This window comes from Rhodamnia argentea, chromosome 3 (assembly GCF_020921035.1).
Source record: "Rhodamnia argentea isolate NSW1041297 chromosome 3, ASM2092103v1, whole genome shotgun sequence".
Taxonomy (NCBI): domain Eukaryota; kingdom Viridiplantae; phylum Streptophyta; class Magnoliopsida; order Myrtales; family Myrtaceae; genus Rhodamnia; species Rhodamnia argentea.
The window spans coordinates 30,993,567-31,021,146 of record NC_063152.1 but is presented as its reverse complement, the minus strand read 5'-3'; the positions used below and the strand labels follow the sequence as shown (position 1 = coordinate 31,021,146).

Below are 27,580 nucleotides of genomic sequence, written 5' to 3'. Positions count from 1 at the left end.
TTAAATATCACTTATTTATATCAAGGGTAATTCCTTCTAATGATTTTTCATTAAGTTGGTTAATGGCACCGCGTCCGCAACACGGCGGTTGGAGCGGAGCCTGTCAATGGGCATGGGCCCCACGTGTCACTAAACAAATCGGCATTGGGCCCCCCACTTCCCTCTTTCCCACGATCACCGGGGCCCACATTTTTCTAACCTATCCATCGGCGCATCATTGCAACTATAAAAACCGAAAAACGGGTGGGAGAGAGCTCCGCGGACACCAGATGTTCAGTGCCGACGAGTATGGATCTTGCAGATCTAAGGGATGCGATCGGCTTGATCTAATAGATTTAGTCCGCGGCAGTAGTACTCACGTAACGGAGTTGATTTTTGGAAGCGCTTCGGCCTCGCCGGCTCAAGTTTCCGGCGCGGTCTGATGTTCCCTCGAATGCTGGAAATCTGCTGTCTCTGTTGCTTCCTCCCTCCCAAGTTCGCAGGAATTTGAAAAATGGCTTTTGATCATTGAAACTTGGGCAGCTTTTTGTTGCGTCACCAAGAACACAGCTGCATCAGGATTCGCATGTTGAATCGTTTTAAGACAAAGACTATCTGTCGAAATCCAATCCACCATTTGAAGAGGAAAAACAGAACCCAGGAAACAGACAGTCGTTACTGAGGTTAAAGATGAGGAGAAATTAAGGAGAGTTGACTAACTGGGTGCGCGCAGAGATGGCTTCTGAAGTGGGATCTCTCCGAGTTACTGGCCCATTGTATATGTTAGAGAATCTGGACATCAGTTACCCTCAGGAATCAATAGCAATAGAACACGAAGAGATTAGTGCTATTAGGACTCATGAAATTCGTAATAGTTAAACTCGCCAATCTTTTGAAGGCTTCATTGTGTTCTACTTCTTGTGAAAGTCCTTGCAGAACCTGTCAGAGGCGACACCAGAAGATAAGAACACAAAGGACATGAACTCACCGGGGACAAAGATTTTATGAATCAACGGGAGTCGTTACCGTCTTAGTATTCTCGAGCGCAGCTTCCAGTGCTTGGATTTTCTGCCAAAAGAAGATCGATATGAATTTGGATATGTGAATGTTCTCTCTTTCGGTTTTGGTTTTCGCCGAAGGAAGCGAAGGACTATGATGAAAAGGAAAGCTTGCGGGCCGAATTCATGATGAGAGGGAGATTACAACTCGCTGTCTTGGTGTCCCTCCCTCAGGACATCTTCAAGAGCTTGGATCTTCCGCAAGAACACCCCGTTCGCGTGTGCTGTTCCCGCATCCTCCTGAGAATTTCTCCTCATTGAGGAATACAGGTCTTATTATTACACAGTTAACATCCAAACACAAAGGTTCGAGCCTGAAGCAAAGTAAACTAGGCCTCACTGACAGAAAAGTATACAACTGAATATCTTATTTCTCTGTCGCTCAGCCGGCGTTCGAGTATGTGACAATGAAAATTGGAAGTTCTGGAAAAGAAAGTTGCTTACGGAAATAGGAGCCGGGTTATCTTCGGGGAACTACACTTTGGATCCCATTGGTGTTTTCCTCTCCTGCAGATGAAAATTCCTGCACTTACCACGTTAGTCTCATATTCGATTGTGCTATCTTGTGGGATTGAAAATTCTCGGAAACCTGAACCATCTCTACAGTCTCCGGATTATGCCACGGTCCTTTGTCGCTAAACAAGCAACTACCATAGACAGAGCATGTGCAATTTCCTCCCAGAAAATTCGGCAAGTTTCTACAGCACAAGTGGTGTAATAACAGGCTTTTCTTTCATCCGAGGAATGCAGGATCATCATAATTAACCAATTCCTCCTCCTAGATGTAGCACTGATATGCAAGGACCAGAACATACTCGAGGAGATCGTTGGGACAGTCACATCCCAGCACCTGATGACAGAAAATCTCAGTGCTCAGGTTACAGATTATACTGAACATTTCGCTCATGCAGTCTTTCGAGCCCTCCAATCAGTGTAAACTAATGCTGACTAAACTCACTTTGATCTTAGCATATGTACTCGCATCAAGAAAAGCTTCGAGGGCTTTCCACAGCATCTTGAACCCCGATCCGGCATTGACAATGAAGAGCCTATGCAACCCCTGCATTCAAAACTTTGCTATCTACTTAGAAAGGTTTATCAATGCTTGAACACAGTGCTGGACATACGTCTGGGTAGTAATTACTATCGAGTTTCTGAATCTCCATTAGGAGATACCTTGTGGGCATTCAGAAATTCGACGTTCCTTGAGAATAATCTGTAAAGCAGAAAGTCTGAATACTTCAAGCTGACTATTTCAATGTCTGACAGAGGTTGTTTGAGACGCAATGGGAACCAACCTCCCTAAAAAACATTTGGCAAAAAAACCATGCACGGCGGTTGTAAGAAATTTCAGGAACTGAGAGAATGGGAGGAAGGAATCACATATTGATGTTCTTCAACAGATTGAACTGAGGCATGTATGACTAACTTTTGCTCCCGCGAAATCCGGAAAATTTTTCATTAAAAACCAGGTCCTTACCACTCCCTTAACGTCTAAAATACTTGTTGTAGACAGCTACATGCCTCTTCGCTGCAATCGAGCATGCCGGGTACCTCAGATCTTGTATCCTCTCTCTTTCTCATACGTGATATCTAACAAACCGTTCTATTGTAGTCACTTGCAGCAGAGAATTGAGGTCCACCATGCCAATCCTTTCGATATATATCGGTCTACCATATCTATCAAAGTCATGATATCCATGAGGATAACACTTTTACCTCGGAGTACTCTTCATACTTGAACTCCGGCAGTATCTCAAATAGATCAGTTCCTTGTAAGAAAAGAATAGTAAATGGGGCATTTGGACCAAATTAAGCAGCAATAATGCAAACTATGCTCTAAATAAGCTCAAAATTGAATCTGACTAGGCAAGCCAAATCAGTTGAATGTCCAGTGAACTTCTTAAAACTAAGTCAAAATCGATCATGTTCAAACAGAAGTACGAGCAAAAGTAAGAGGACAGGAAGTGTCACCTTTGAAATCGCCTCGGCCCTGTAGTCTTCCCTCCACTCAAGATAGTCAAGAAAAATTTCTTTTGCTTTTGGAACATCAAAATCTCTCATTCTTAGAAACCTGAAAACAGGAAAAGATAACATGGTACCATTAAAAATCTCCGCAAATACCGTCTTTAATAGCAGGCGACACGAATCTGTACTTGGTGACTAAACACCAGAAGTGATACTTCTATTGTCAACTCCACAGATGGTTTATACTGCGCGTGGTTGTTAATTTGTTTCCCCAAAGTATGGCCATCGAGAAAGAGCAGGTCCCGAAAAGACTCGACGATTTGCACATCCCTTGGATCATCGGGGGACCCCTCGAGATACATTATCATGCTTTGGCTCTTGGTGATCTTCTTCAATGACTCCCTAAACTTTAGCGGATAAGACAGCGCAGACTTCATGCTTAAACTCGACAACCGGGACCCTTTTTTCTCTTCATTCACTACTACTTGCGAAAGCTGTGCCCCACCTTGAGTGAAGGGCTGTTCCGCAGCAGTCGGCAGCTCTTCCCTTTCTCCACCTCCTCTTATTATAGTTGTGACTTCATCACTTTCCTCCAGTCAGCGCTCATCCATTGGCTCGCGATAAGCATTTAGCAATCTCGGTTTCTAAAACTCGAACTCTAACCATACGGCGACTGGGGAGATGATAGGAAGGATCAAGACCCTCGTGTAGGATCACAGACCCAAATCTGTAGTCGGCTACGAACCCGGATCGATGCTCTAACGAAACGCATTGATGAGCCTATAAACTTTCCGGAGAGAGATAAAAGTTGCAAGGGAAGGCAAGGCTTGAGGATGACTGCGAGCTAAGCAAGCAAATGCTACTCAAACCGGGTTTGCTCCAACTAGAGGCGCCAAACGAATATAAAGCTAGCTTCATGTTTGCCTAAAAGGTACAACCGTAAACCGAAGCACCACTTGTGGGCCCTACAATTTGGGCTCATGGGCCTTCCATACAAGCTAATGGGCCTTCCGCACAAATCTCTCCTATTCCCAGATTGACCTGCCATTTCTTATCTCCTGATGATATTCTTCTGTGTTTTAACTTTTATCCACCCAAAATAAAGAAAAAGTGAAAAGCCAAACCCCGGATTTCATACAGCCTGGACTGATCTCCTGATCTTTTGCCAAAAGGCCAGAAAAAGGTCAGATCCTGCACTGCTCATTCCCCTGTTTTAACACAGGCTGCAATCTATTTCACGAAAAATTAAAAATAAAAAACATGCTTCCTCGAAAATCATCGCCCTGTCTTGTCGCTCGTGAAGACGAATTAAGAATTGTATCCTCATCGTCGGTGAAAATGTTTTAAGCATAATTTCTCGTTGATCGATCCTTTTTAAGCGATACAAACAATCGTTTCTAAAGAAATATATTCTAAATTATTTATTTTTCGTGAAATAATAATACTATGGGAGACCGATTGCCTTTGGCAAAATAAGAAAAAGAGAAGTACTTAGCCAAATGTGGGCGTTGCTTGCTTTCGAATTGGAAGAAAGAGCGAATGGAGTGGTTGCTCGAAAAGGAGTTCTGTCGTTTCTTGTGTTTTTTCTTCCTTTTCTTTCTGTCGTTTCTCGTGTTTGCACTCGCAGATGATGCGAGAGCAGAGATGCCATGCCCACTGGTTCTTGTGAAACGAGAACAGAGGAATGAGATGAGCGGTAGTGGAGGCCAAAGCGGGAGTGGGCCGAATTGACCCGACACCGGGACCCGGTTATGGGCGGTCAGCTTTTTTATCTTTTCTGGTACGGTACGGCACGGCCTGGCTTAGCCAAGCCAGTATGTAATGGATGAAAATTTAACTTCAAAGAAAAAGGGGAAAAAAGATGGACATATGCAATCATATTTAAATAGGCCTTATACCCACAAACACCTAACTTTGTTATCTAACGGTGGTAAAATTAGGATAAAAGTAAAAATTGAAGGTTTTTTTTATGAGACAAACAAAATTTTGGATATAATTAGGATATATACTAAAGTTAGGATTTTTCTTTTTTTTGGTGTTTTAAGCTAGTATAAATGGGACAAAAGAAAAGTTGGAATTTTTTTTTTTTTTTGTGTTTTAAGCTGGTAGAATTGCAATAAAATTAAAAATTGGAGGTTTATTTACGAGACAAAAAAATATTTTGAATATAATTGGGACCAATGTTAAAGTTTGGATTTTTTTGGCTAATGGCCTTATATGAATATATATATTAGCAAAATGACCATATCACTTGAAATCTTCAAAATGGAATACCCACCTAATCAATTTTCCCCTTTTAAGCTTTTTCGCCTTTTCCACCTAATTGTAGTTGTTGAAAATTTCAATTCGGATCTTCAAATCGTACCAATCTACTGATCGAAAGTTCGGGATCTTTCATTAGGAAGACGTTTCATTCGTAGCTACGCCTCGACTTTCCATACTTCAAGAATAGAGATTCATGGGTCTTTTAGAATGTCATTTTCTCAAAGGTTGTCTAATTACATAAAAAAATTTATAAGCTTGGTGATTTAGCATATGAGCATAAATATTATATCGTGGCTGTTTCAAGCTCGACCTACCCGACTAGATTTGCCATTATGAATTTACAGGAAAAATTAACTCTTTCTAATTACGAGTGGACTTGAACAAAAGCTTTCTAACGCAACCAAGAAAAAGCGTGCAGTGTTTGGTATAGAGAAGCAGAGTAAATTATTTGCAAGGGAAGTTTATTTTAAGAAAAATGAATAATTTAAAATATATTTTTAAAAAAATGATACATATTTATAAGCAATATGAATAATATTTTTAAAATTATTTATTTTGAATTATTTATTTTTTGAAAAATAAACGGGCATCATATTGCTTTCAAGTTGAACGCATTTCTCAGCAGAATTATGTTAAATCTCTTGTTTCTGGCGGAAGCTGTCGGAAAGTAGACGGCCATACACTGCAAAGGGTGGGAATGGACTGTGGGGCCCGGGAAAGGAAAACGTGTGGAACGATCCAGGAACTCACGTGCGGGGACAGCCAGCTGTATCCCAGACCCACGCGCTTCGGTCGCTTCCGGAACGGACGACGCGACCGGATTCATGACGTCATCCTCCACGCAAAAAGACAAAAAAAAATTCCTCATTGGCGGCTTCTGTCGTCGTCTCCTGCCACGTGTTCGAGCGCTGACCGCGCGGGACTCATCGAAATGGCTGGGGCCCACCAATACACTGGCTTAGGAAAGTTCTCAGCTAGCTTCTTCTTCTTCTTTTTTCTTTTTTTTGGGGCGCATCTAAGCTTTCTTAGATTGGATAAATTAATTAAGGTAATAAAACCGAGTGGCATCCCGATTTCCCGTTGCATTTGAAACTTCGAAAAATCTTATTTATTACTTTTAGGCTTCGATTATTTCGTTAAAAATAAATAATTTTAATTTTTTTTTAATCATGACAACATGAGCTCATTTCCAAAACTTCATTTTCCTCGCTTTATTATTGTTATTAACAGGCGCTTAGACAGTACTCATTAAGGAGATCCTATTTTTCGGATTCTACGAGAAATGCTATACTTCTAACACAAAATTCAATAAATGAATGTGAGGACTCCGTCCTCCAAACTCTAAAGCGGTATTGTATTATCGGATTCATAGATTCTTATGTTTTCAATTTGAAAGGGCACCCACCAAAAAATAGCAAGGCACCTACCAAAGCAATGATGCTCCTCCTTCTAATAATGCACATAATTGACAGCTAATGGACAAAAAAGGTTTCAAAACTCATTGGCGGCCGCAATTCCAGTGTGACCACAGAGTAGGCGCTTTTCTTTTTGTGCGAGCGAATAGGCGGCTCCAAAATACTTGTTTAGTTTACTTGGATAAGAAATTATACAATTTTCGATATGTTAATTGTAAATATCCAAAGAGGATGAATGCATTAAAACGGAGAACGTGTTTCCGTAAAATCCTCTTATTTATATCCTTCAAGATTTAGAAGACCGTTGCTGAGCTGATTGAACTCCCATTTTCGATAAAAATCCATTTACATAGCAACATGAAAATGAAAAGAAGAACAAAATGCGTGCTACCACTAAATAGATGCTAGAAAAAATTGGCAGCTTTTTTTTTTTTTTGTCAGATGAGTTTTTCAAAGAGAAATTTCTTCACAACTGATAGAATTAAGAAATAATTCAATTCTTGTCCTTTGATATGCATAGAAGTGCTGCCAAAATTTGGATCATTTTCTCTCGATTGCCCACTTATCGAGATGAACGCAAACGAAGTAAATCCAACATGGAGCTTTCTTCGATTGATTGCTCTGACCGTCCATGCATGCCCGCAAATGGTTGAGCAAGAAAAGAGGTGACAGAGCAATAACCACTCAACAAGCACGCATACGTCGACGCATTTGTTAGACACATTTAATACGAAACAAATTGACTTTTCAAATTATCGGTCCGCCCACCGATTTTAATTCGAAGAAGTCATAAATTTACTTTTTGAATGTGTGGCCCCTATTTTTTTTGTTCTGATAATTTACCTTATTATCTGGAGATTATTTCATTTTGAAGTTATAGTTGTTGGAATGCGATGTTTCACTCTATTTTTTGGGGATATGAATGAAATTTAATTGTGACAAAAAATAATTATCGATAGCAGAAAATGAGAACATCCAAATTGTTGCCATTTCTCAAGTAGTTATCCAACAAATCTGATAGAACTCTACATGGAGAGGGAATAAAGAATTTTGATCACTAATTGTGCTGCCTAATTCCCTAAAACACTCTCCAAACTTTATGTCTAATCTCAATTAACCTTTTTCTTTATCTAAAACTTTGAGTTCAATTCAAATTTGTCTCAAGCTTTTCTTTGTATAAAAAAAAACCCCAAAATGTTAGGTTCAACCCCGAATCTACTTCAATTTTTTCACGAGAGAAAAATCACCAATTTTTACTATAATCTCAAATTTGCCCCCCATCCAAAAATCTGCATTAGTCATGTCTAATTTTCTTATTCTAGAATAGTTTCAATTCGGAGATAATTTTCCAGGTCACCTTGCTGATATGGATTTGCTACCAACATAGAAATACCACATCAGAGTTGGGACCGGATCGTGAGGGTAGATTTGAGAGTGCATTGGAAGTTGGTATTTTCATCTTTTGAAAACAAAATAAAATCGGGGGTAAATTTGGGACTGGACTTAAAGTTTAGTTATTTTTCTCAAACAAAAAGAAGTTCGAGGCAGAATCGATACTTGACCTACAAATTATGAAGTTTTTTTTTTTTTTGCAGAAAATTAGGCCCTAATTGTGCTGTGAAAACATAACGATTTTCATTCGAAGTAAGTGAAACATGGCATTACTCAATTTTCAGAGAGTATTAGTCTTAACTGGTGTCTTTAAGACATTCGTAACAACACCCTTTCGAGTTTTTTTTTTTTTTTTTTTTGGGGGACCTCTAAGGCATTATTAATTGATAGACATGGGCCCACAAAAGCCCCCCTCAAGTGGTGGAGTAATTGTCGAACAGCTGGATTGGGCATGAGTTGAACTCGGCTCAGTACTGCCAGCTCTCTTTGCTTTGGTACTCTCCCCATTTCAAAGGCGTTCAATTTGGAAAGATCCCACCCACGAGGCAAATCCCTTGTCTGTCTTCTTCGGATTTATGAGTTGAATTACCATTTTGCTTAACGACACTAAATTAAGTTTCTATGACAATTCAGTCTGTACTTTCATTTTTTTTTAATCAATTCAGTCTTAAAATTTTTATATTTATGTTAATTTAATCCATTCAATTAATTTTAATCGAAAATCATCAACATAATAATTTTTAATATCATTTTAAATTATTTGTTTATTTTTTTTCTTTCCTATCTTTTTCTTCTTCCGCGAACCAATCTCGAGATAATTACACAAAAATTATTAAAAAATTACCACGACAGTGAAAAAGATTAATGAAATCACAATAAGTTTGTAACTTTTTTGGGTACTTCTCCCCTCCCTAAGTCCTATGATCAAAACTCTTCGTTCCGATCAATTTTATTGCACTTTCTCTGGTTGATTCCAATATGAACACTATCAACAGTACTTTCCCCAGACATATTCACTAATTCGATTGACGATTTGTACAAAAGGAAGCTGTACATTACAAAAACTTTACAAAAACTGCACATTTCCCCTCCCCCGGTTCGGAACAGTCAAACCGAGTATCTTATGCATCCCGGTTCAAATGACCCCGACCGGCTACCTTTGACCGAACGTCGATGCAGCCGTGCGCCGCCTAGTGTTGGTTGAGGCTGTCCCACAGGGACGCACAGCGCCGTCGGGCAAACCCCACCCTTCGCTTCTCCAGGTCATAAACCACCTCAAAACCCTGCTGCTGATAATTCCCCAGGGTCGCCACCGGCCCGCCTTCCGACTCGGCCTCGTCCCCGCCGTTCATCAGCATCAAGCACCCCACGCGCGACCGCCTCCCGCTGCCATCGCCACCGTCCATGAAGTCGTAGAAATAATTCCTCCTGGGAAGCACCACACTGGACCCCCGCCCCACGAAATGCAACGTAACAGTAGGCACGCTCGCTATCGTGTCGTTGTCCAAGTAGTAGCACGGGCTCAGCCCCGTCTTGTCTTCTATTCCGGTTGCCCGCTCATGGACTTGGCCGAGCCGCCGCTCGAACTCGGCGACCACCGAGCCGTACAGGCCCGCAGGCAGCATGGTGAAGGTTGTCCCTGAATCGACTACCATCCCTCCGTTCCCCCGGCGGTCCACCGCCCTCAAATTCTCCGCCGCCGGGATATGCTTCCGGCCCACGGAGATCCCCTCCAGCCCGACGCAGTAGAAGTACGGATGCTTTGGGTTGTCGAGCATCTCGGTGTACACGAACTCTGCCTCCTCGTTGCTCAACACTTTCTCCTTCCGCCCTAGGATGAGTGGGCTCGGCCGGCGAACTCGGTCCGGCTCGAAAGAGTGAGACACCAAACAATACGAAAACCGGTTGCCCAACTGGGGCGACAAGCGAGCGAGCTGAGCTGGCAAAGAGAGGGAGCCCCGGCCGAACCCAGCGACTCCGACCGGCTCTCCAAGGGCTGAGTGGGCACACCCGAAGGTGAAATTACGAAGGACTAAGGCAGGAGGAGACGTCGGCATGGAAACGGAGTGGCGATACAGGGTGGCGATGAAGCTGCCGTCGCCGTAGGCGTAGTAAAACGGTGGGCAAGAGAAGGAGGCGCAGTCGGAGATTTCAATGGACTCGAGCGGGCAGCGAGCAGCAGCGCAGAGGTCAGAGGAGGAGGGAGAGGAGTGGGCGGCCGCGCATGCAGCGGACTTGCAAGAGACGGCGGAGGTGGAGGAGAAGTTAAGGGCGACGATGGGGTTGCGTCGGTTGGGATTCGGCTTGCCCTCGCAGAGGATGCAGTCGAAGGGAGCGCAAGGGAACCAGACGAGGTCGCTGCCGGTGTCCATGAAGAGAGAGACGGACTGGGGAGGGTGGGAGTTGAGGGTGAAGCTGAGGGTGTAGTCGCTGCCCGGGGACAGAGGGAGGGAGACCTGGCGGCGGCCGCCGTGGGAGAGGTGGCGGCCAAGGCGGTGGTGGAGGAAGCGGGCGGCGGAGCGGGCGGAGGCGGACTTGAGGAGGTGGTGGGTGGTGTTGAACCGGGAGGCGGAGAGGGAGTGGGTGAGAGGGAGGAAGATGGGGGCGGAGGAGGAGGAGACGGAGGAGTGGTGCGCAATGAAGAGGAGGACGAAGAGAGAGATGGGGTACGCCATTTGAGGGGCCTCTGGAGCTGGGGATGGGAGGGAGAGAGAGGAAAACAGAGTGCTCTGTTTCTTCCTTGGCGAGTGAAGAGTTCGAGAGGGTTTTAAAGGTGGGGGGGTGACGACTGAACGAGGCTTGGCTTTGTTATGTTTTGGATTCAGCAAAATCAAAATAGCAGCTTAATTAATAAAAGGGCAATTAAATGTTAATTTTTTTTAAAAAATACAATTAAGTCTTGCAATTTGTGTGCAATCAAATCTTAAAATTTTGAAATTTAATTATATATTTTGTAAATTTTTAAGGCTTAATTATATTTTGATGATAAGTTTTAAGATTTTTAGTGTATTTATTAAAAAAGAGTGGGGTTAAAAAGAGAAAAATTATCTCAGGTTTCGAGCCTTCACTTCAGTAGCTTTTTTGGACAGAGAATTATCGATAAGCACTTGAGCGTTGGACTAGTAGTAGTACCAATCATTGGAGTACTTGGGTACATTTACTATTTCTTGGAGCGATGGAGATGGGGACAACGCATCCGTGAGAGTTTGGTGGCAGTCAAAAATCAGCGGGCCAAGGCATGGCTTCGCTGGTAAAGCGGTAAGCTGTTCCTTTTTTCCCTCGGGCGAAAAGAGGAACCAATAAATCAAATTCAGCTTGCATCGACAATCGAATTGAGTCGAAATGAGGCGATTTTGTTCAAAAACTTTTAATTTATGAATGTTGCTAGCACAAGAGTGTTGTGTTTAGGTAACTGTGGGAGTATGCGAAAACATAATGCATTGAAAATTTCTTAATTAGTTGCTTGGCAAATAGCCTAAGAACACTCATTAACAAATACCAATTGACAAAAAGAAAAAGAACAAAGAAAAGAAAAGGTACAATCGCAACTCTTCTATTAACCCCATTCACGATCCCCATCGATGCAACCAAAACAAGACGAATTGAGAGAGTAGAGGAGTCGCCAGCCAAATAGGGGTTAGGAGTTTGAAACCTCGTGCAAAGGAATCGAATGAACCAAACGCTTGCTTGCTCCCACCTCAAAGTTCCTAAAATTATAATTGAACTCCTTAAGTTTTAACATTACTTGTTAAGATAATCCTTCTTTAATGATGACAAAGCTATCCAAATCCGACGTTGCTCTACGAGGTGGATGCATGCTGCTGCCAATCCCATGCTCGGATTCATTGAGGCACAAGCAAATAAGGCGGTGGAAAAAATTGCGAGTCTCGGGTTTCGGACCACATGCATTATTACCAGGGGAAGAGACCAGCGAAGGTTCATACTATGAGCTTCGCTTCAGTGATCAGGAATCGGACCCGATGTCTGAGTTCAATCCCACACTACCAGTGATGAAGGGTAGGGCCACGATGAGCAAACCCCCTTCGAGAGTTTTTGAGTTGAATCTGAATTCTCGAGTTGAGCTACTATGGTCCCATCCAGATCCAGTCAACCGATATAAGATTTCGTAATCCTACTGAGAATATCACAACATTTATGTAGACACACTGCGCCTAGAGGAACCAAGACATCATCTAAAGATACCGCGCCTTTCCTTCATGTACCGGACTTACTAATTAGCCCAAAAGGGAGAGATTGCAGGTCGCTTGCTCTTTCTTCCCTTCGATTTTCGGAGGCGTTCCGTGTACCGATCATCTCACATTGATCATGTCCCTTCAAAGTATCGGTGTGGCCGTGATGTTCTTTTGTTCCTGGTCAAAACCCGGTCGGTCGGTCGACATCGCTTCAGAATAACCGGACCGGCTAATCAGGAATCCCCTTATTCAATCATTCACCTGAATTCCCTTTCTGGTCATAACCAAAATCAAAGCATCGATTTGACTCGCGAACAAATGAAGCGTCCAAAACTTCTCGTCACTTTCGGCCACACTGTAAGGGACAGCCTACTTGGGTTCCACCGACCAATACTATAAATGTCCCAAATGAATAATTTCAATTCAGAGATATCCCACCTGCCTTCGTCAATCACCGCTGGCTAAAAGAGCCCATGCTTTTCATATTCCAAGAGATAAAACAAAACCTACCTAAATCACAGAAATTAGGATTAGACGCCTTACACACCAAGAATCCAGCATCATCTATATTATATTGCCCTATTTGAGAGCTCACAATATTGGAGGAACACCAATCTAGTTTGAGCCACAACTTGCCCTGGATGATCTGTTAGAGCTGACAAAGAGATTTTTTTTTTTTTTTTGGACAAAGCTGACAAAGAGATGAGAACCTAATTTTCTGGTGACACTAGATTTGACTAATGAGCTCATTTCAATGCTAAGGGCCACTAATAAATTGAGGGCTCTATGGGGAGACGTGTGACAATTTAAAGTGCCAAGTGCCAACCAGCCAGCCACAAAAGTGATACCAGAATACACAACCCCTTGCTTGCGTCTGTGACATCATTAATTTACGTCCATTCAGTTATTGAATTTTTGAAGTCTTTATATACTCTCAAAAGTGATATCTTTAAGGATGAGCCCGTTGCCCCTCATGCACCCGAAAACTTCACGTTTGGACTTAGTTCGATAACTTAATATGGTAGATGCTGGCTTCACTAGTTTCACAAGTCAATCATGTTAGCATGCATCATCAAATTTGCATGGCGCATCACGTCCTCTGCTTAGCGTAAACAGGATAGACCATCAAAGCATTGTTCAAGTGAGTACCGCCGATAATTCAAATCAGTAAACCATCGCAGCTGCACCTCCAAGTTACCGCCAGTCTAATGTAATTCGAAGATAGTGGAAAAGTTCTGCATCCATCTACTACTGCACAAGATACTGGTAACCAACATTCTACAGACTTCACCAAGCAAACACCAAACTAGCAGACAGAATTTACAACATAATAAACAGATTTCAACCCAATTTAGTGACATTCAAGCGCATAATTACCTGGAGATTCTGGAGACTGTTCTTAGACTAAAACAGCAAATTGATGCCTACAAACACCTCAGCTACTAAACTGATTCCTATTTAGAAATGACAGTGTCAAGTTAATCTCAACCATTTTCTTATGTAGTTTCCTAGCCAATCCTTCGAAAGAAAAGGGGGGAAATATAGAGCACAGGGTCAACAGTCCATTCTTCACTTTTGGACCCTCGCCCATAGGCAGTGATTGAAGAAAATCATAAAATGTTTATACATGGCTGCATTCAAAAGCAACTCATTACTTCTATTTTTTTTTTTGTCATAAAAAAGCAACTCATTACTTAGTCATGGTAATTCTTGGGAGTTACGAACACTTGGACAATGCAAATGCAAGGTTGGCTACAAACATCATCTTAAACTTTTCCCTTGCCAACACTATGCACCTCTAGTTTCAAAATGCCACACTTTGCACCCTGAAGACCTACAATTCGTATGTTGGAGTCTAACACCATCAGGAAAAGTTCGGAAAAATTATACAAACTAGACGTTCAAAGTAGAATTCCTTGAAACCTTAAGGCACATAGTCTGGGGCTAACAAATAGAGGGTCAAACTGTAGGTTTCAACAAGTGGATGGTTCTTATATGCCCAATGTAGATTATTTTCAGGATGCAAACATTGGTGACTCCTTATTTGCATATGAATCGATTCAAATCAACCTATAAGATAAATGGACAAAGCGCTCCCCCTGTAAAGATCTTTACTTTGATTGCATTGGCGACTAATCGAGGAAACTACAATAGCTTTTCAACATTTAGTTAGACTGAATAAATGATGATTAACAACCACCCAAAGAATCCAAAAGCTTAAGATGATAGATGGAGGAAGACAACATGAATATAAAGAGCATTTAGGGCTCGTTGTCAAGTGATGTATGACAATACTTCAATACCCCCTCTCACGTGCAAGCCGGATTACGAGCAGCGCATGGAATTTTGACTACGCACATTTACGAAAGGGATAACACCGGCTCTGATAGCCGGGTTAGAAAATCAAACCTAAAAGCTTAAGCTAATAAGTGGAGGGAAACCACATATATAGAAAGAGCATTTAGGACCCGTTGTCAAACGATACGAGACAATACTTCACAAAGCGAGCATGACAAGGTTGGAAATGAAATTATAGTAGGCCTAGCCAAAAATGTACTCATTCATCCACTATATCAACTACAAAATTTACTTCTAAAAGATTGGAAGCGACAATTAAAGACTACCGTTTTGTTTCATTTAAAAAAAGAAGTTCAAAGCCATAGACTCATGGATCTTGGATAATGCATCCTCAGGTAAACCAATTGCATAGACTATTATTTCTTACAAGGAAACAAAAAATTTGTCTTGAATAAACCATTTTCACCTCCAAGAGGGGGGCAAAAAGGAAACCAAATTGTAGTGCGCATAGGACCCAACGTACTAGGCAATTCTTAGCCGACAGGCATAGAGAGAAACACATTTGAGCATGGATTAGTACTTTAAAATTCCAAGCATATCGGACATATTAAATCACATCGATTTGCACCATAAGTAATATAAGAGACCTCGCAATTTCATAAATGTAGTTAACTATATCCCGTGACATATCGTAGAGTCAACAACATAAAATTGAAGATTAAGGGTATGCATGATTCGGTCACTCCGGTTTTAGTTTGTCCAGTAACTTCTCTGCTTCAATAAACCCACCGAGTGGTCCCAATGACAAGTACTTCATATGTTTCCATCTGTATAAGCTCTTCAATGGTTAAACTAGGTGTGTCTATGACTTCATTAAGTACGGTGATGGTATTGAGAGTAACAACTGTCAAAACACATTTGAGCCTTTTGAGAGTGCGAAGAGGAAAAAGGTTACCTGGGTATGAAAGGTAGTGCCAAACAGTGAAGATGCAAATGGTTGACACTGTTCAATGGAGGCTGATGAAAGCCGAACCTGCTAACATAAATATGCAAGGCAGGAAAAACAAATTGGTCAAAACGGTAAAGAACCCACAAAAGCTTCTCGCATTTGCAAGCAATGGAATCATTGAGTTGCAAATGTCTGTTACTTCTGCAACTGACAACATTATCATTTTTATGTCAACTGCTTACTATGTGTTCTTTAGTAGTGAAAGTATCAAACACGAAAGCATTGTCCAAAGCCCTACATTGAAGTTGAATGTCAACCAGACCAGAGAAACAAATGCATACCCAGGGACCAACAAATCAAACAAGTTGATTAACAAGGATTATATTTATATAGTTCGGGCCATGATACTTAACACAAATTGAGATAGTTTCGTCATATATCTTTCCAAAGAGAATAATAATTAAATAAAAGTAAGTATGTGGAAAGAGATAGGATAAGCACCTAAAAACATACGAAGCTTTTGAGAAAATATTCCACGTCAGGATTGAAAAATATATAAATAAATAAGTAAATAAACGTATGTCTATGTGAAGAGATAGGATAAGCACCTAAACACGTACGAAGCTTAAATAAACACAAGTATATGTAAACATATAAGATAAGCACCAAAATACGTACGAAGCTTTTGACAAAATATTCCCCATAAAGATTGGCTGTCAATCATTGTATTCATCTTCCATAAAGACATTAAGGATGGAGGGGACACAGTTTAGCACTTGTGACAATGACATTATTAACGATTCCCATTCACATGAAGTTTACAGAAAGTAAAAGATCCTACCAGGAGCTATACAACTTAACAAGGACAAGTAAGTGATAGACTATTTAATACTTCACAGGATACCGACGGGCAAATCTAAATCTCCAGCACATTCTTCCAGTTCCCTCAAACACATTGCGAAGTCTCTAATAACTAGAGGATTGAGTGCTGATAAGCATGTCTTCCTCATCAGTTTAATTGTGGGGAGGCATAATAACATGGTCACATGAAATCAAGGGGATCAAAACTCCATGTGGCTGAAGAACATGAAAAAGTACCTGTATTGCTTTGACTGAGGCACGTCTCTTTGTAAAAGCATTCTCCCCACATCCAGCATGTGACTCACTGGATGAATAGAAAATGAGAGGGCGGATAAATAACTAGAGGTCCTGTGCTCTCAAACAAGTTGTAAACAATGAATATATTACCTAACGTATAATCTTCAGCTCTCCTTTTGAGGTCTCTCACAGTTGGAATGTGCTCCACCGGAATCACCAAATAATGCCTGTTGATCAGGCATCGAGCTTAAGATTTTCAGTCATCCTGAGAGTGCAGCAAAAGCTGCAAATTGAAGAGTGAAATCATTTTGAGCAATGCTGCGATCCGTGCCGTGGCATTTCAACCTAAAATCCACAATATCTGTAGCATGTCTTTTAGAGGTTACCACCAACTCATGTGATGTGGCTAACATAAAAGTTAAAAGAAAAGCAAAAGAGTAAAGTGATCAACAGCCCAATCACATTGAAAACCACCAGGTCCGCAAAAGGAAGAGAACAGATCAATATTTATCTCACAAACCCCCTAAATTAAACCAGGCAATCTCCATAAGACAGACTCTACGCTTGGCAGTCTATTGTGTAGATTCACAAATTTGATGATTCAGGAACTCGAAGCAACAATTCGGGTCAAAACTAAAAGAAGAAATTTGAAGCATTCAAAGAATATGCGCTACTCTAATTTAATGAACGCCTAAAACATCAAATTGCGTTGGAATTGATGGAATCTTAACCCACATCACACAATCCAAAATTTTGATTGAACAGACCCCCATCATCTCGGCAAAAAATTATTTAGAACTTGTTAGCCCGTCCAATCCCCAGGGGTAACAGCAGCGCGCACTTGAATGATCAATCTACCGATCACATCGATCGAGTCGAGCTACAGTGTAGATCAACAAGTCCAAATTCAGAGCAACTCGTACTCGAAGGCATCCATTACAGCTAATCCAAACTAAGAGCTCAGAGCACAATGTGGAGAGCACTAATCAGACTTTCCTCCATAAGGTAATGCATAACCCATTCAGGTCAACCAGCTGAAGCTGGATCACATTTTCCGCGTATCGCAGATTCCTCTCCTCGATAATTAGCGTTTACCTCAACGCGGCGGGATTGACGTCTTCGAACGCAACCACTCGATCGTCCTGCAAGCGCGAGAGCGAGCCTCGATCAGCTTCGGTTACCTAGAAACGCACAGAGAGAGAGAGAGAGAGAGAGAGAGAGAGAGGAGAGGGACGAACGGAGTGGAGGAGAGAAGTGGGGGTAGAAGAGCGGGCGATTTGGCAGAAGATGCAAGCCGACGTCGCTCCCGCCATTTTCTCTTTTCCCTCCTTCCTTCCTTCTCTTCTCCGTCTTCACTCTTGCCTGACCGAAGAAAGCTTTTTTCGGCTGTGGAAGGAAATGGCGACCAGCCCGCGATCGCGTTTTACTCTCAAGAACAGTGAGATCTAAAAAAGGTCGTCAACCTTTAATTTGTTGAATACATTTTCTAACCTTCAGCTCAACATATAATATAATCTCTGAATTTTTAAATTAATTAAAATGATTCATGAAAATTTTAATACATACTCAATTAATTCCTAAATTATATAAAAATAATCAATATTATTCCCGAACTTGAATTATGAAAGGACAATATTGAACATTTTCATATAGTTCAAAAACTAAATTGAACATGCGTCAAAGATCCAGAGATCATATTAAACAAATTAAAAGTTCATAAACCACATTGTATATTATGTTAAAGTTCACGGATCATATTAAATATATTCAAAGTTTCAGGAACCACGTTGTAAATGAGACCAAAGTTCATGAACCGATTTGTTGCATTATCCCTTCACGAGAAGAAAGGACGCAAATTATGCCAAGGAAAAAAATAATGCATGAGGGGCAGATGAAAAAATAAATAAAACCACCTTACCAAAAAAATAAAAAATAAATAAATAAATAAAACCATGCAATCTAGAATGAAATAATTACCGTAGTTGCTCGACCAAGACATGATGATACTTAACTACAAGTTTAATCTGCAAATTAATCCGATGGCATTATCTTAATTTAGACGGCTTCTTTGGTAAATCACAATCATGTATGATGATGAAATTCTTGCATTGTCGTACCAGAAGTAGGGCAAGTTCAGCCTACCCCATGCCTACCTTAGTCAATCCTCCCTACATAAGCTACATTTCTCTTATTTATTTAGTGCATCTAGATTGGCTCTTACATTTTTTACTTCTGATTAATTTGAATATTACAAATTCCCACATGTTTTTTTATATTTCTTTTTTTTTTTAACTTAGAACACTTCAAATTTTCATGATATATAAATATCAAGAAGTAAATTAACGAATAATTCTTAATAATTTTTGAAGTCCTTATTGTACTTTATATTTTCGTGGGGTAAGTGAAAAAAAATTACTTCCTGGTTGTATTTAAGCATATAAACAAACAAACAAGGAGGCCTCACGAGTGGCTCATTAGCGATCTCTTGCGCTTTGTGATCTAATATCTTTCCCTCATCTCTGTGAGCTATTCCTTTATCTCTATTGTGAAGATAATTTTACAAGAAAATTAATCCGGGCTTCCGGGATACAAGAAAGCAAGCTGAATAATGAGCCCGAGTAGAACTTTCAAACTTCAATTATCTGAAGAGGTATGGCAAAGCCGGGGAAAAAAAAATTGCTAGATAAGCAGGTCGTCGTTCAAATCCGGTGCTCTTCACGGGGTATAAACAGCTCCTCGTGATCGCCCACTGTCACCTGTATTACCAAAAAATTACGAAACACGGGTTATGGACCGAGCCGGTTTTGCTTGAAGAGGGATCGCAAAGATGCACTACCTCGTATCTTTTACCACCACAAGTATACTCTATGAGCAATCCTTTTGGCTCTCCCGGACAGGGATCGCAAAATCCCATAATTCCCGATTTCTTTACGCCTTCGTGAAGCTGCAATTGTCAAATTGGGAAGTGAGAACAAACATCCGACACAGGCAGATAATGAAATTCCCAAGAATGCAGATGTGTCTGTAGGCCCATTGCAATTGACACCGAGCGTCACCTTGATGAGAGGGGCCTTGGCCTGGTTCATTTTCAATGTTCATGAGAAGAAACATAAGAATGCGAAAACCTAAATAAGTAACGTCGCATATGCAAGAATTGCTTCTGCTTCTGCATACCGGCGCTACCTTCCAAGCTTCTATTTCCAATAAATGTATGGATCACTGACTGAGAGTACATCATTTGACCTTTGACACTAAGCAGAAAATACTCTAAAGGCGCAAGTCCAGGCTCCCCTTCTTCGAGAGAGCATACTCATATTTTTTGGTCTGTCATGTAGATTGCAGACAAAGGTGTCCGAATCTGGGGAGATGTGCTCAGCTTGACGCCTACTTTGGGGCAGAGGTTTCCGTGACTCATACCTATGACCTCTAAGTCAAAATAAAGTAACCTTATGTCACACCAAGGCATCTCCCATTACGAAACTTCTAACTTTCGGTTAAGAGAAATGTCCGAGAAATAACAATAGAAAGGCAAGTTCTAAGCTGTTAATTAAGAGTGGCTGCAGTCAATGCTAGATCAAAGAACAGTAACGCTGAAGAATTCAACAAGAAAGGAAGTACATGGAGCCTAAAGACAGCACAAGATGGGAGTTGCATACCTTGAGCTGCCCTGAATCAGTAACAAGGAAATTTAGAGGCAAAGTAACATCAATAACTTGGGAAGCCGATTCGGTGACTCCTGATTGATCAGATCTCTTCACATTTTTAAGATTCCCATATTTTGCTTCAGTGATAACTAGTCCACCAACTTCCATTTGTTTGTTTCTTTTCCGATTTGCCACGTTTTCTAACAGCTTTTGAGCTCTTTGAGCTGCTGCCATGGCTTCTTGTACCTACATGTCGTGACGATTCACTTAAATATTTCCAACAAATACAGGGGACACTGTAGAGCAGTAAATGTTTTACACATACCTGCGTTGAAGTTTTCTCTGAATTCTCCAGAGCCTTCTGCCTTTCTCTCTTAAGGTAATAAGGCTTGACAACAAACTTCTGCAATCATGGAAGATGTAGGTTGTATCAACTAATGACTTTTCTATCAGCATTATGTGTAAATAATCAAACAGGTAAACATGGGCCTTGTCAACTTGGAAAATGCTCTTCGAAACACTGCATTGACTGTGAATAATCAGAGTGACTTAGCAGTCGTAATATGTCAACATTTAGACAGATGCAAATGCCTTATCATGACTTCATCCAATAAATCTACTAGTTACAATTGCCAATAAAAGCTAAGAGCTAGATTAAAGGCAATCATTGAATAAGTCTAGAAACACAATCTTCTAAGCCAGTATAACATTACGTATAACCACCAAACAACTGAAAAAAAGGCCTATGATGAAGCCCACCATGAAGGTCTTTCCTCCTAATAAAAGAGAATCATACAGTCAAATTTGTAACGAGTGGGCCCGGAAATTACCATTAAGGTTTAAAAACTAAATTCCGTGCCAAATGCAAAAATAATCGCAAGTAAGTGAACACCATTCACAACAAAATTCTCCATAAGGAGATTCAGATAAGAACCTTGAGTATGAAGTAAGCAGAAGTTGGAAATATAAATGCCCCGGCAGCAAACAAAGGATTTAAATGCCTTGACAGCAAAATCTGCACACAAATAGCCAAAAGCAAACATCTCAGAGTAAAACAAGGCATAAAAAGGACAGCCTTCCCAATTGTCCCCACTAACTACCAGATCATACTTAGGACCACAAGAGAGAGCACGTGACGAAAGAAAACAGGATGAAAGTACTTTAAACATTCCAAAATGCTTTCTTATGACAATGCTCTCGAGCCCATTTTTTAGTTTCGAAAATTACAGGACATCCTTAATAGCAACTTAACAAGGCGGCCTATACTTTTATAACTGATGAAGAAAACCACTTAAAGCACCCATATTGTGCCTCTAATGGAAGAAAACAAATGAAAATACTAAATTCAGCTTACAGGAACAATTATTTTTTGGCCACCACGACGCCACTCAAATTTCCAAAATATACCCTGCCAAGAAAATAACACACAAAGAAGGGGTAAGCCAACACACAAATTAAAGAAGCAATATAAGTGTAAATGATGCAGACACAATATTAACTACGGAGACTGCACACAACTGTGCAAACCAAGAGTGAAACAACAAATCCACTAATGGAAATGTCTTAAACTCAATCCACCCTAAATGTAATAAAATGTCATAGAATATTTTTAGGCATTGGGCATAAGACCATATTCTATCCAGGTGAAATGTAACACAACCTGAACGAAAAAGTTTCGGACATTTATGGAATGATGAGAACACAAGAAGGGGCCTACTTAATGCCATTATGACCTCATGGAGGCCTACTCCCACCCCAACCCAGCAATTCTTCCAACTAATTATTATGGGCCTTGCCCACTATAAAAGAACCCCCCTCCCTCCTCCCCGTTCTCCCCCCCAAAAAAAAAAAACAAAAGAAAAAAAATGGGGGCCTACCCGGAGACCCAAGTGGCCCAGCCCCCTTAACAATTCAAGGGTGCTGGACCTTTTGAGATATGATGCATGGATGACCACGGCGCGGCCTTCTGTTCCTATTATCAATTTCCTACATAATCTCATCTTGAAAGTTAGTTCTTTTGCCTTTTAAAAAATGACAAGCACTAAAAGATCTAAATATTTCTCAAATTGCATTTCATGAGGGAAAAGCAAAAGTACAGTAATAATCATCTAGCCATTACTCTTAAGAAGCAATTAATACCTGTATCCCAATTGTGTACAGCATGCGGACAGTGCTAAAGTTGGATAGTTTCCTTCCACCACCAACTTCAATCTCTAGAGCAGTGCTGTGCAACAAGTAAAGTTGTTCAAAATACAAAATATCATAACCTTAAATAGAAAGTGCGACAGCACATGATGTATATATAGGTTTGAGGTCCAACTTCAAGTATTCATTCATCTTACAAAAACATTAGCCATAAAATAAAAATCAATGTAGCACCCTTCCTCATTGTCACATTCAGATTAATATTAGTTCCTCCTAAGCAACATAAATAATCCTATAAGAACAGATGAGAAAGTTTATAGCTAGTCATTAAGGCAGGCATGACACGATATCTACGAATTTCAGCATAAAAAACCTGATTTTAAGGGCCTCTCATCTTTATACCGGGTTTCTCCATTCCATAAGTTGCTCAACAAAACTTCTCCAGTCATCAAAAACCATGATTTGGAAAGTTTAAGATATGATACATGCTACAGAATATTATTAAACAGGAGGGTGTCTCATAAGAACTTGAAACGTGACAAATAATTAACCAATCAGAAGTGCTATGAAAACACTTGAAATGTGACAGATGATTAATACAATAAGAAGTGATTGCTAAAGTCCAAATGAATATAGTCACAGTCAAGTTGCAATATTAATGCTCAAATTCATCTACCGTGAGTACCTTCCAAATCTGCCTGCAATACGGCCATGAGATTTTGAAGAAAAACGCCTAGTGCAATGAGCTGATACCCCAAAAGAACTTGTACCAAGCTGTAGAAATTGCACGAGGTTGGAATAAACACAAATAAACACAGTTAGGCATAATAAAAGAGAAACTGGGCTCAGGGAGGTTCTTTGGGGAAAGAAGCATCGCAAGAAGGACCATGGGAAACAAATGTTAAATCACCTAAGCCTCTGCTTATGTTATGAGCATATGTGAAATTCACATATGCTTAAGGTATGAGCATGTCTTTCATCATATTATCTTCAAATTCTTGTGCATGAAATTTTCAGCATTACTGAAGTACGAATTTGGACATACTTTCAACTCTCCAGCAGCAGACATTTTCTCTTCTTTCTTTTGCCATCCAACTGTAATAGATGATTCTGGTCCTAATACAAGCTGTATCTGCAAAAAGATTAAGAGCACAAAATAAGAGAAATATTGATGCCAGGAAAAGACAGAGTGAAGTATAGCACAAAATTCACTGTATTGACAACTAATAAAAGGCCCCAATTTGATAAAGATTTCCCATTGCTACTGCTATTGCCATTGCAATGTATTGATCCCTTCCATGGATACTGTAAATCATATGCCCTCTACGAATGCTTTATCATTTACAAAACCAATCGAATTACCAACATTAAGCCACAGAAGAGTTTTTTTTCTTTTTAAGCCTTCAAGAATGTGTTGTTAGGAACCTTTATAAGTCAATCCTAAAATAGTTTTCTGATTGCAATAGGGTAAACAGCACAGGGCAAATAAATTTCGGCAAAGAAAGAGAGAAACTTGATGCGGCTAGAATACATTTCCATTTGCTGTTTCTGAGAACTGGCGGGTCCACACATTTGAAAGATTTATAGACCCATCTTGCAAAGACATTGCTAAGCCCATTGTCGCTGATGAATGTTGTGATAATTGCCTATCACCAAACAAAAGTGAGAAAAAGTAGTATCATTTGCATAAAACTAATATAAATAGCAAGTAAATGCTCTACCTTGTCGTTTGCACGCCAACAAGGGACTGCAGACCAAATGAGACCATAAATTCTGCTGAAGCAGCAGGAGAAATCTGATGGCCAAGCACAAGAGAAGCGGCTCGGCCGCCAGAATTTTCATTAACTGCCATATTTCCACCAAGAGCTAGGGTATTCTTCTTGGATATTTGAGACTGGAATTGACTTGCCATTTGCATTCTGAGATACATGAACACATAAACTCAGCAGATACCATTGAGCAGCAGAATATTATATGGCAAAAAATTGTCAATGTGGAGAGTATCAAATGAAATTTTTCCATTTCTTATAAGAGGCACAAACCTAGGCAGCAGGGTTTGCAGAGATCATTATAATGGAATGGTATATATTAATATTAGTCAATCTCACGGTCGAATACCATAAATTTGATCTGACAGAACCATGAGAACATCTAGCTCCGCAGAATTTAATTTGTATGTGTTAAAAAATGATTAAGTAGGATGGATCATGTTGACATCATAGTTAAATAGCCGTCAGCTTGGTCGTCATTCAACTTTCATGAAACCACTTCATTCTGCAACATCTCTGCTCATGTCATGCACTTGTGCAACTCGTCATTTATTATCAATCTTAGCGTCCCATAGTCACACTAAAATTGACAATCTCATTCAACTTGATTTAGAATATTGAAAATCAGAACCCTATTCACTGTTCAAATCTCAATTTGCCAACAAAAAAAAGCATTAAAATCGGTGTCTGGTCAAGTGCTCCTGCATCATCGTGCATCAGGCAGAATCCATCTTACTTAGGATGCTCAAATAAATTGGCAGATACATAACTTGAGTCCTACCCTCTCACGAAGCTGTCGCCATCCAAAAAGTCCGGCACTGACAAATTTGTCATTATCATACCAGATGGTCGGAAATGTGCTAGACTCTTTTCTTGTTCCTTCATTCGCCTTAACCTTTCAAGTTCTTCTTTTATTTCTTCAACTTTACTCAGCCTTGGACCAAGTTCTAAACCTGAAGTTAAGCCCTCCATACCATATATGTCGTATATTTGCCTTTTATTCTCATCAGACAATATTTCATATGCTTCACATATCCGCTGAAAGTTCTGTGTAGCAACTTCCTTCATCTGAAAATCAGACACTTGTTCCATATTAATAGGACTTGAGATCGTCATTAATCATGCTGAGAAAAGGACAGCATCGGAATTGAAAGATGAAGATGAATAAACTTATAATTGGGGCCAGGGCCAAAGCGACTAAAAAATGCAAATGCCTTAGTACCGCAATGCATTCATAATATCTCCATAAGATACATTGAACAGCAATTACAACTACCAATCGCATGAAAAGATAAGTTGAGCGAAGCCATCATGACAAGAGCACAGAATGCTGCACTTAGAGGATAAATCTTTAACTGAAATTAGAAGAAAATTAAGTGTCTGGTGTGAACATAAAGATACCCAATTCCTTTGCTCCCTCATTTCTAGTCCAACCAATAGACATCTCGGCGACAGGAGAAGGCATGGGCTTGCTATTAATGCTCATTGGCCAATTACAGCATCTAGTTTAGCACATTGGACGGATTATAGACTGAGAAGGAACAGTTGCATTGTCTTTGAAACGATGTTAAAAACTTTTGGTATATCTCCCACAATGAATTAGGCCTCCCGACTTCTGTCAAAGGCAATGGGACAATCAAAAGGAGACTAAAAAGCTTGTCATTGCCATGAAACAAAATATAAACTGCCATTTTCAGCAGTTAACATTTTATATCAACCAAACATATCCTCCTTAGGTAGAAACCAGATTTTTGGTAAACGGACCAATGATAACCATGTTAAGGTGCGAATCAAGATGGAAATAGATATTCATTTATGGGATAGTCGCATAATCTTTTCGAGATAGAAGCAATTCTGCATTTGAGCAGATTAAATTTTCCAGGAAAAGGGAAGGAACAGCGGAACAGAGTTCTCCCAAGTACACAATGCCCATCAACACTCGGTTAAACTCATGAGCAGCACAGCGCACGCAACTAAGGCAAACTCACAAACGTGAACAAAATAATAAAACGAAAAATGCTATCAAAATCAAACTGGCCACAGCCCAACAGCCCAAAACCTCACGAACCATCCCAAGAAACTGCCCACGAATCCACCGATAGAAGTCACCACGAATCCAATTCCCCCGCGGAACTTATCAAATTCTAGCTTAATTCACCTAAAATCTTCGCAACCAACAAATAAAAACACGCGAAGTGAAACGAGCTTAGAAGCATACATGAAGGTCCTGGTACTTGTCGGGGTGATAGACTTGAGCCCACTGGCGGTAGGCCCTCCTGATTTCCTCGTCCGAAGCGTCCGGGGACACGTGGAGCAGCGCATACAGCTCCCTGTGTGGGGGTCCGGTGATATCCTCTTCCTCGTTCATCCTAATAGGAGTGCTTCCGACTCGATTGCTGCGAAGCGAATCACAGCTCCGACAGACGCGGAAATTGAAAGAAGCGCGAGCTGTTCGCTGTAATGTCGCAGAGAGGGAGGGAGCATGTCTTTGTGCTTGGGGAAGGGTTTAAGGGTTTTTTAACCGAACCGGGACGTGGGTCTTTGGGCCCGGTTCGCAATGAAACCAGGGAGGGTTTAAGGGTTTTTTAACCGCGCCCTTAGAGCAACACTTCTTTACCGGAAATCAACTTCCGACCGGAACTTGATTTTTCTACTTCTCCTCAAAAGTAGAAGTTGATTTTTCTACTTCTGCTCCAAATTGACTTTTGATCAGAGAAATTCGTTTGGTAACGGTTGAAAATTTTTACTTTTGTAATATTATTAACAAAATCTTTGGCGGCTGGCTGCCGCCGCTGTCGGCCACCGGTGGGCGGCGGCGGGGCAACTACGTGCGGCTGGGCGGTGGAGGTGGACGGGCAAAAGTCGGTGTGGTCAAAAAAGTGATTCCAAAGAGAAGAAGTAAAAAAAATTTACTTCTCAAAGTTGATCAAAAATCTTGTCAAAAGTTAAAAATCCTACCATAAGTCAATTTTTTTATCAAATGGATTTTTACTTCGGCAAGGTATTTACCAAAAAGAAATCCAGATTGACTTTTAGTAGAGAAATCCAGAAACATAAGTGTTATCATACAACTTCTAAGCTACTCACGAACCGAGTCCCGACTCCCATGATTGGTGTCGGCTTATCTTATCTTGTGTGGAATTGAGGTTGAGACAGGACTACTTGAGCAGGGGATCGTGATTTTAATCAAATCGATATTTACATTCTTAAAAAATCTACGTATTTAAATCAAAGATATCATTTGTCTCTCAAAGATGAAAAATTTAGGTAATTATCAATAGAGGCCCAAAGCAAAACTCATTTTGGTAATAATATTTAATAATACAAAGGTTATAAATTAGGAATATTCAAATTGCATCACATCCTTATAATACCATAGCGTGCACCCAAGTTAATAATTTCTTTGA

At 40.5% G+C, this 27,580-nt stretch overlaps 4 protein-coding genes across 5 annotated transcripts; all 4 read right to left on the bottom strand.

The window, feature by feature from the left end:
- Positions 1 to 1,623: 1,623 nt before the first annotated feature.
- Positions 1,624 to 3,836, bottom strand: LOC115746554 (phosphatidylinositol/phosphatidylcholine transfer protein SFH11; the record flags this gene model as incomplete). Its single annotated transcript, XM_030682363.2, is given in 10 exon segments — positions 1,624 to 1,735; positions 1,829 to 1,887; positions 1,996 to 2,097; positions 2,165 to 2,241; positions 2,332 to 2,335; positions 2,521 to 2,550; positions 2,552 to 2,753; positions 2,755 to 2,792; positions 3,012 to 3,111; positions 3,234 to 3,836. Coding segments are annotated over 10 exon segments (933 nt in total), but the record flags the coding sequence as incomplete, so codon positions are not given.
- Positions 3,837 to 8,998: 5,162 nt separating this feature from the next.
- LOC115746539 (probable aspartyl protease At4g16563) lies at positions 8,999 to 10,835 on the bottom strand. The gene has a single exon (XM_030682342.2). The coding sequence runs from the start codon at positions 10,750 to 10,752 to the stop codon at positions 9,268 to 9,270; it is 1,485 nt and encodes a 494-aa protein (XP_030538202.1). The 5' UTR covers positions 10,753 to 10,835; the 3' UTR covers positions 8,999 to 9,267.
- Positions 10,836 to 15,207: 4,372 nt separating this feature from the next.
- On the bottom strand, positions 15,208 to 18,054 carry LOC115746546 (bifunctional adenosine 5'-phosphosulfate phosphorylase/adenylylsulfatase HINT4). Of its 2 annotated transcripts, none has more exons than XM_048276544.1 (6): positions 17,854 to 18,054; positions 17,711 to 17,757; positions 16,766 to 16,842; positions 16,616 to 16,682; positions 15,524 to 15,604; positions 15,208 to 15,395 (listed from the first exon to the last, which is right to left on the bottom strand). In XM_048276544.1, the coding sequence occupies exons 1-6, from the start codon at positions 17,926 to 17,928 to the stop codon at positions 15,308 to 15,310; spliced, it is 435 nt and encodes a 144-aa protein (XP_048132501.1). In that variant the 5' UTR covers positions 17,929 to 18,054; the 3' UTR covers positions 15,208 to 15,307. The 2 variants fall into 2 exon arrangements, with proteins under 2 accessions (XP_048132501.1, XP_030538209.1); XM_030682349.2 differs by having other exon boundaries at positions 15,524 to 15,601.
- A 1,085-nt stretch (positions 18,055 to 19,139) lies between these two features.
- Positions 19,140 to 26,718, bottom strand: LOC115746534 (chaperone protein dnaJ 13). The gene is made up of 13 exons (XM_030682337.2): positions 26,392 to 26,718; positions 24,955 to 25,241; positions 24,126 to 24,323; positions 23,936 to 24,050; positions 23,450 to 23,536; positions 23,090 to 23,178; positions 22,399 to 22,483; positions 21,614 to 21,667; positions 21,194 to 21,274; positions 20,585 to 20,662; positions 20,272 to 20,505; positions 19,452 to 19,559; positions 19,140 to 19,371 (listed from the first exon to the last, which is right to left on the bottom strand). The coding sequence occupies exons 1-13, from the start codon at positions 26,539 to 26,541 to the stop codon at positions 19,315 to 19,317; spliced, it is 1,623 nt and encodes a 540-aa protein (XP_030538197.1). The 5' UTR covers positions 26,542 to 26,718; the 3' UTR covers positions 19,140 to 19,314.
- Positions 26,719 to 27,580: the final 862 nt, after the last annotated feature.

Bases quoted from the DNA above. Each gene is read 5' to 3' on its own strand.
- LOC115746546 (XM_048276544.1), bottom strand. From the start codon at position 17,928: ATGGCGGGAGCGACGTCGGCTTGCATCTTCTGCCAAATCGCCCGCTCT. The intron at 17,758-17,853 runs GTTCGTCCCTCT...TCGCGCTTGCAG, and splicing joins CCACTTCTCTCCTCCACTCC to GACGATCGAGTGGTTGCGTT. The intron at 15,605-16,615 runs GTACTTTTTCAT...TATTTATGTTAG, and splicing joins CCTCAGTCAAAGCAATACAG to CAGGTTCGGCTTTCATCAGC.
- LOC115746534 (XM_030682337.2), bottom strand. From the start codon at position 26,541: ATGAACGAGGAAGAGGATATCACCGGACCCCCACACAGGGAGCTGTAT. The intron at 22,484-23,089 runs GTACTCACGGTA...CTTGTTGCACAG, and splicing joins ATTGCAGGCAGATTTGGAAG to CACTGCTCTAGAGATTGAAG. The intron at 19,560-20,271 runs GTATGCAACTCC...TGACAATTGCAG, and splicing joins CTGATTCAGGGCAGCTCAAG to CTTCACGAAGGCGTAAAGAA.
- LOC115746539 (XM_030682342.2), bottom strand. From the start codon at position 10,752: ATGGCGTACCCCATCTCTCTCTTCGTCCTCCTCTTCATTGCGCACCAC.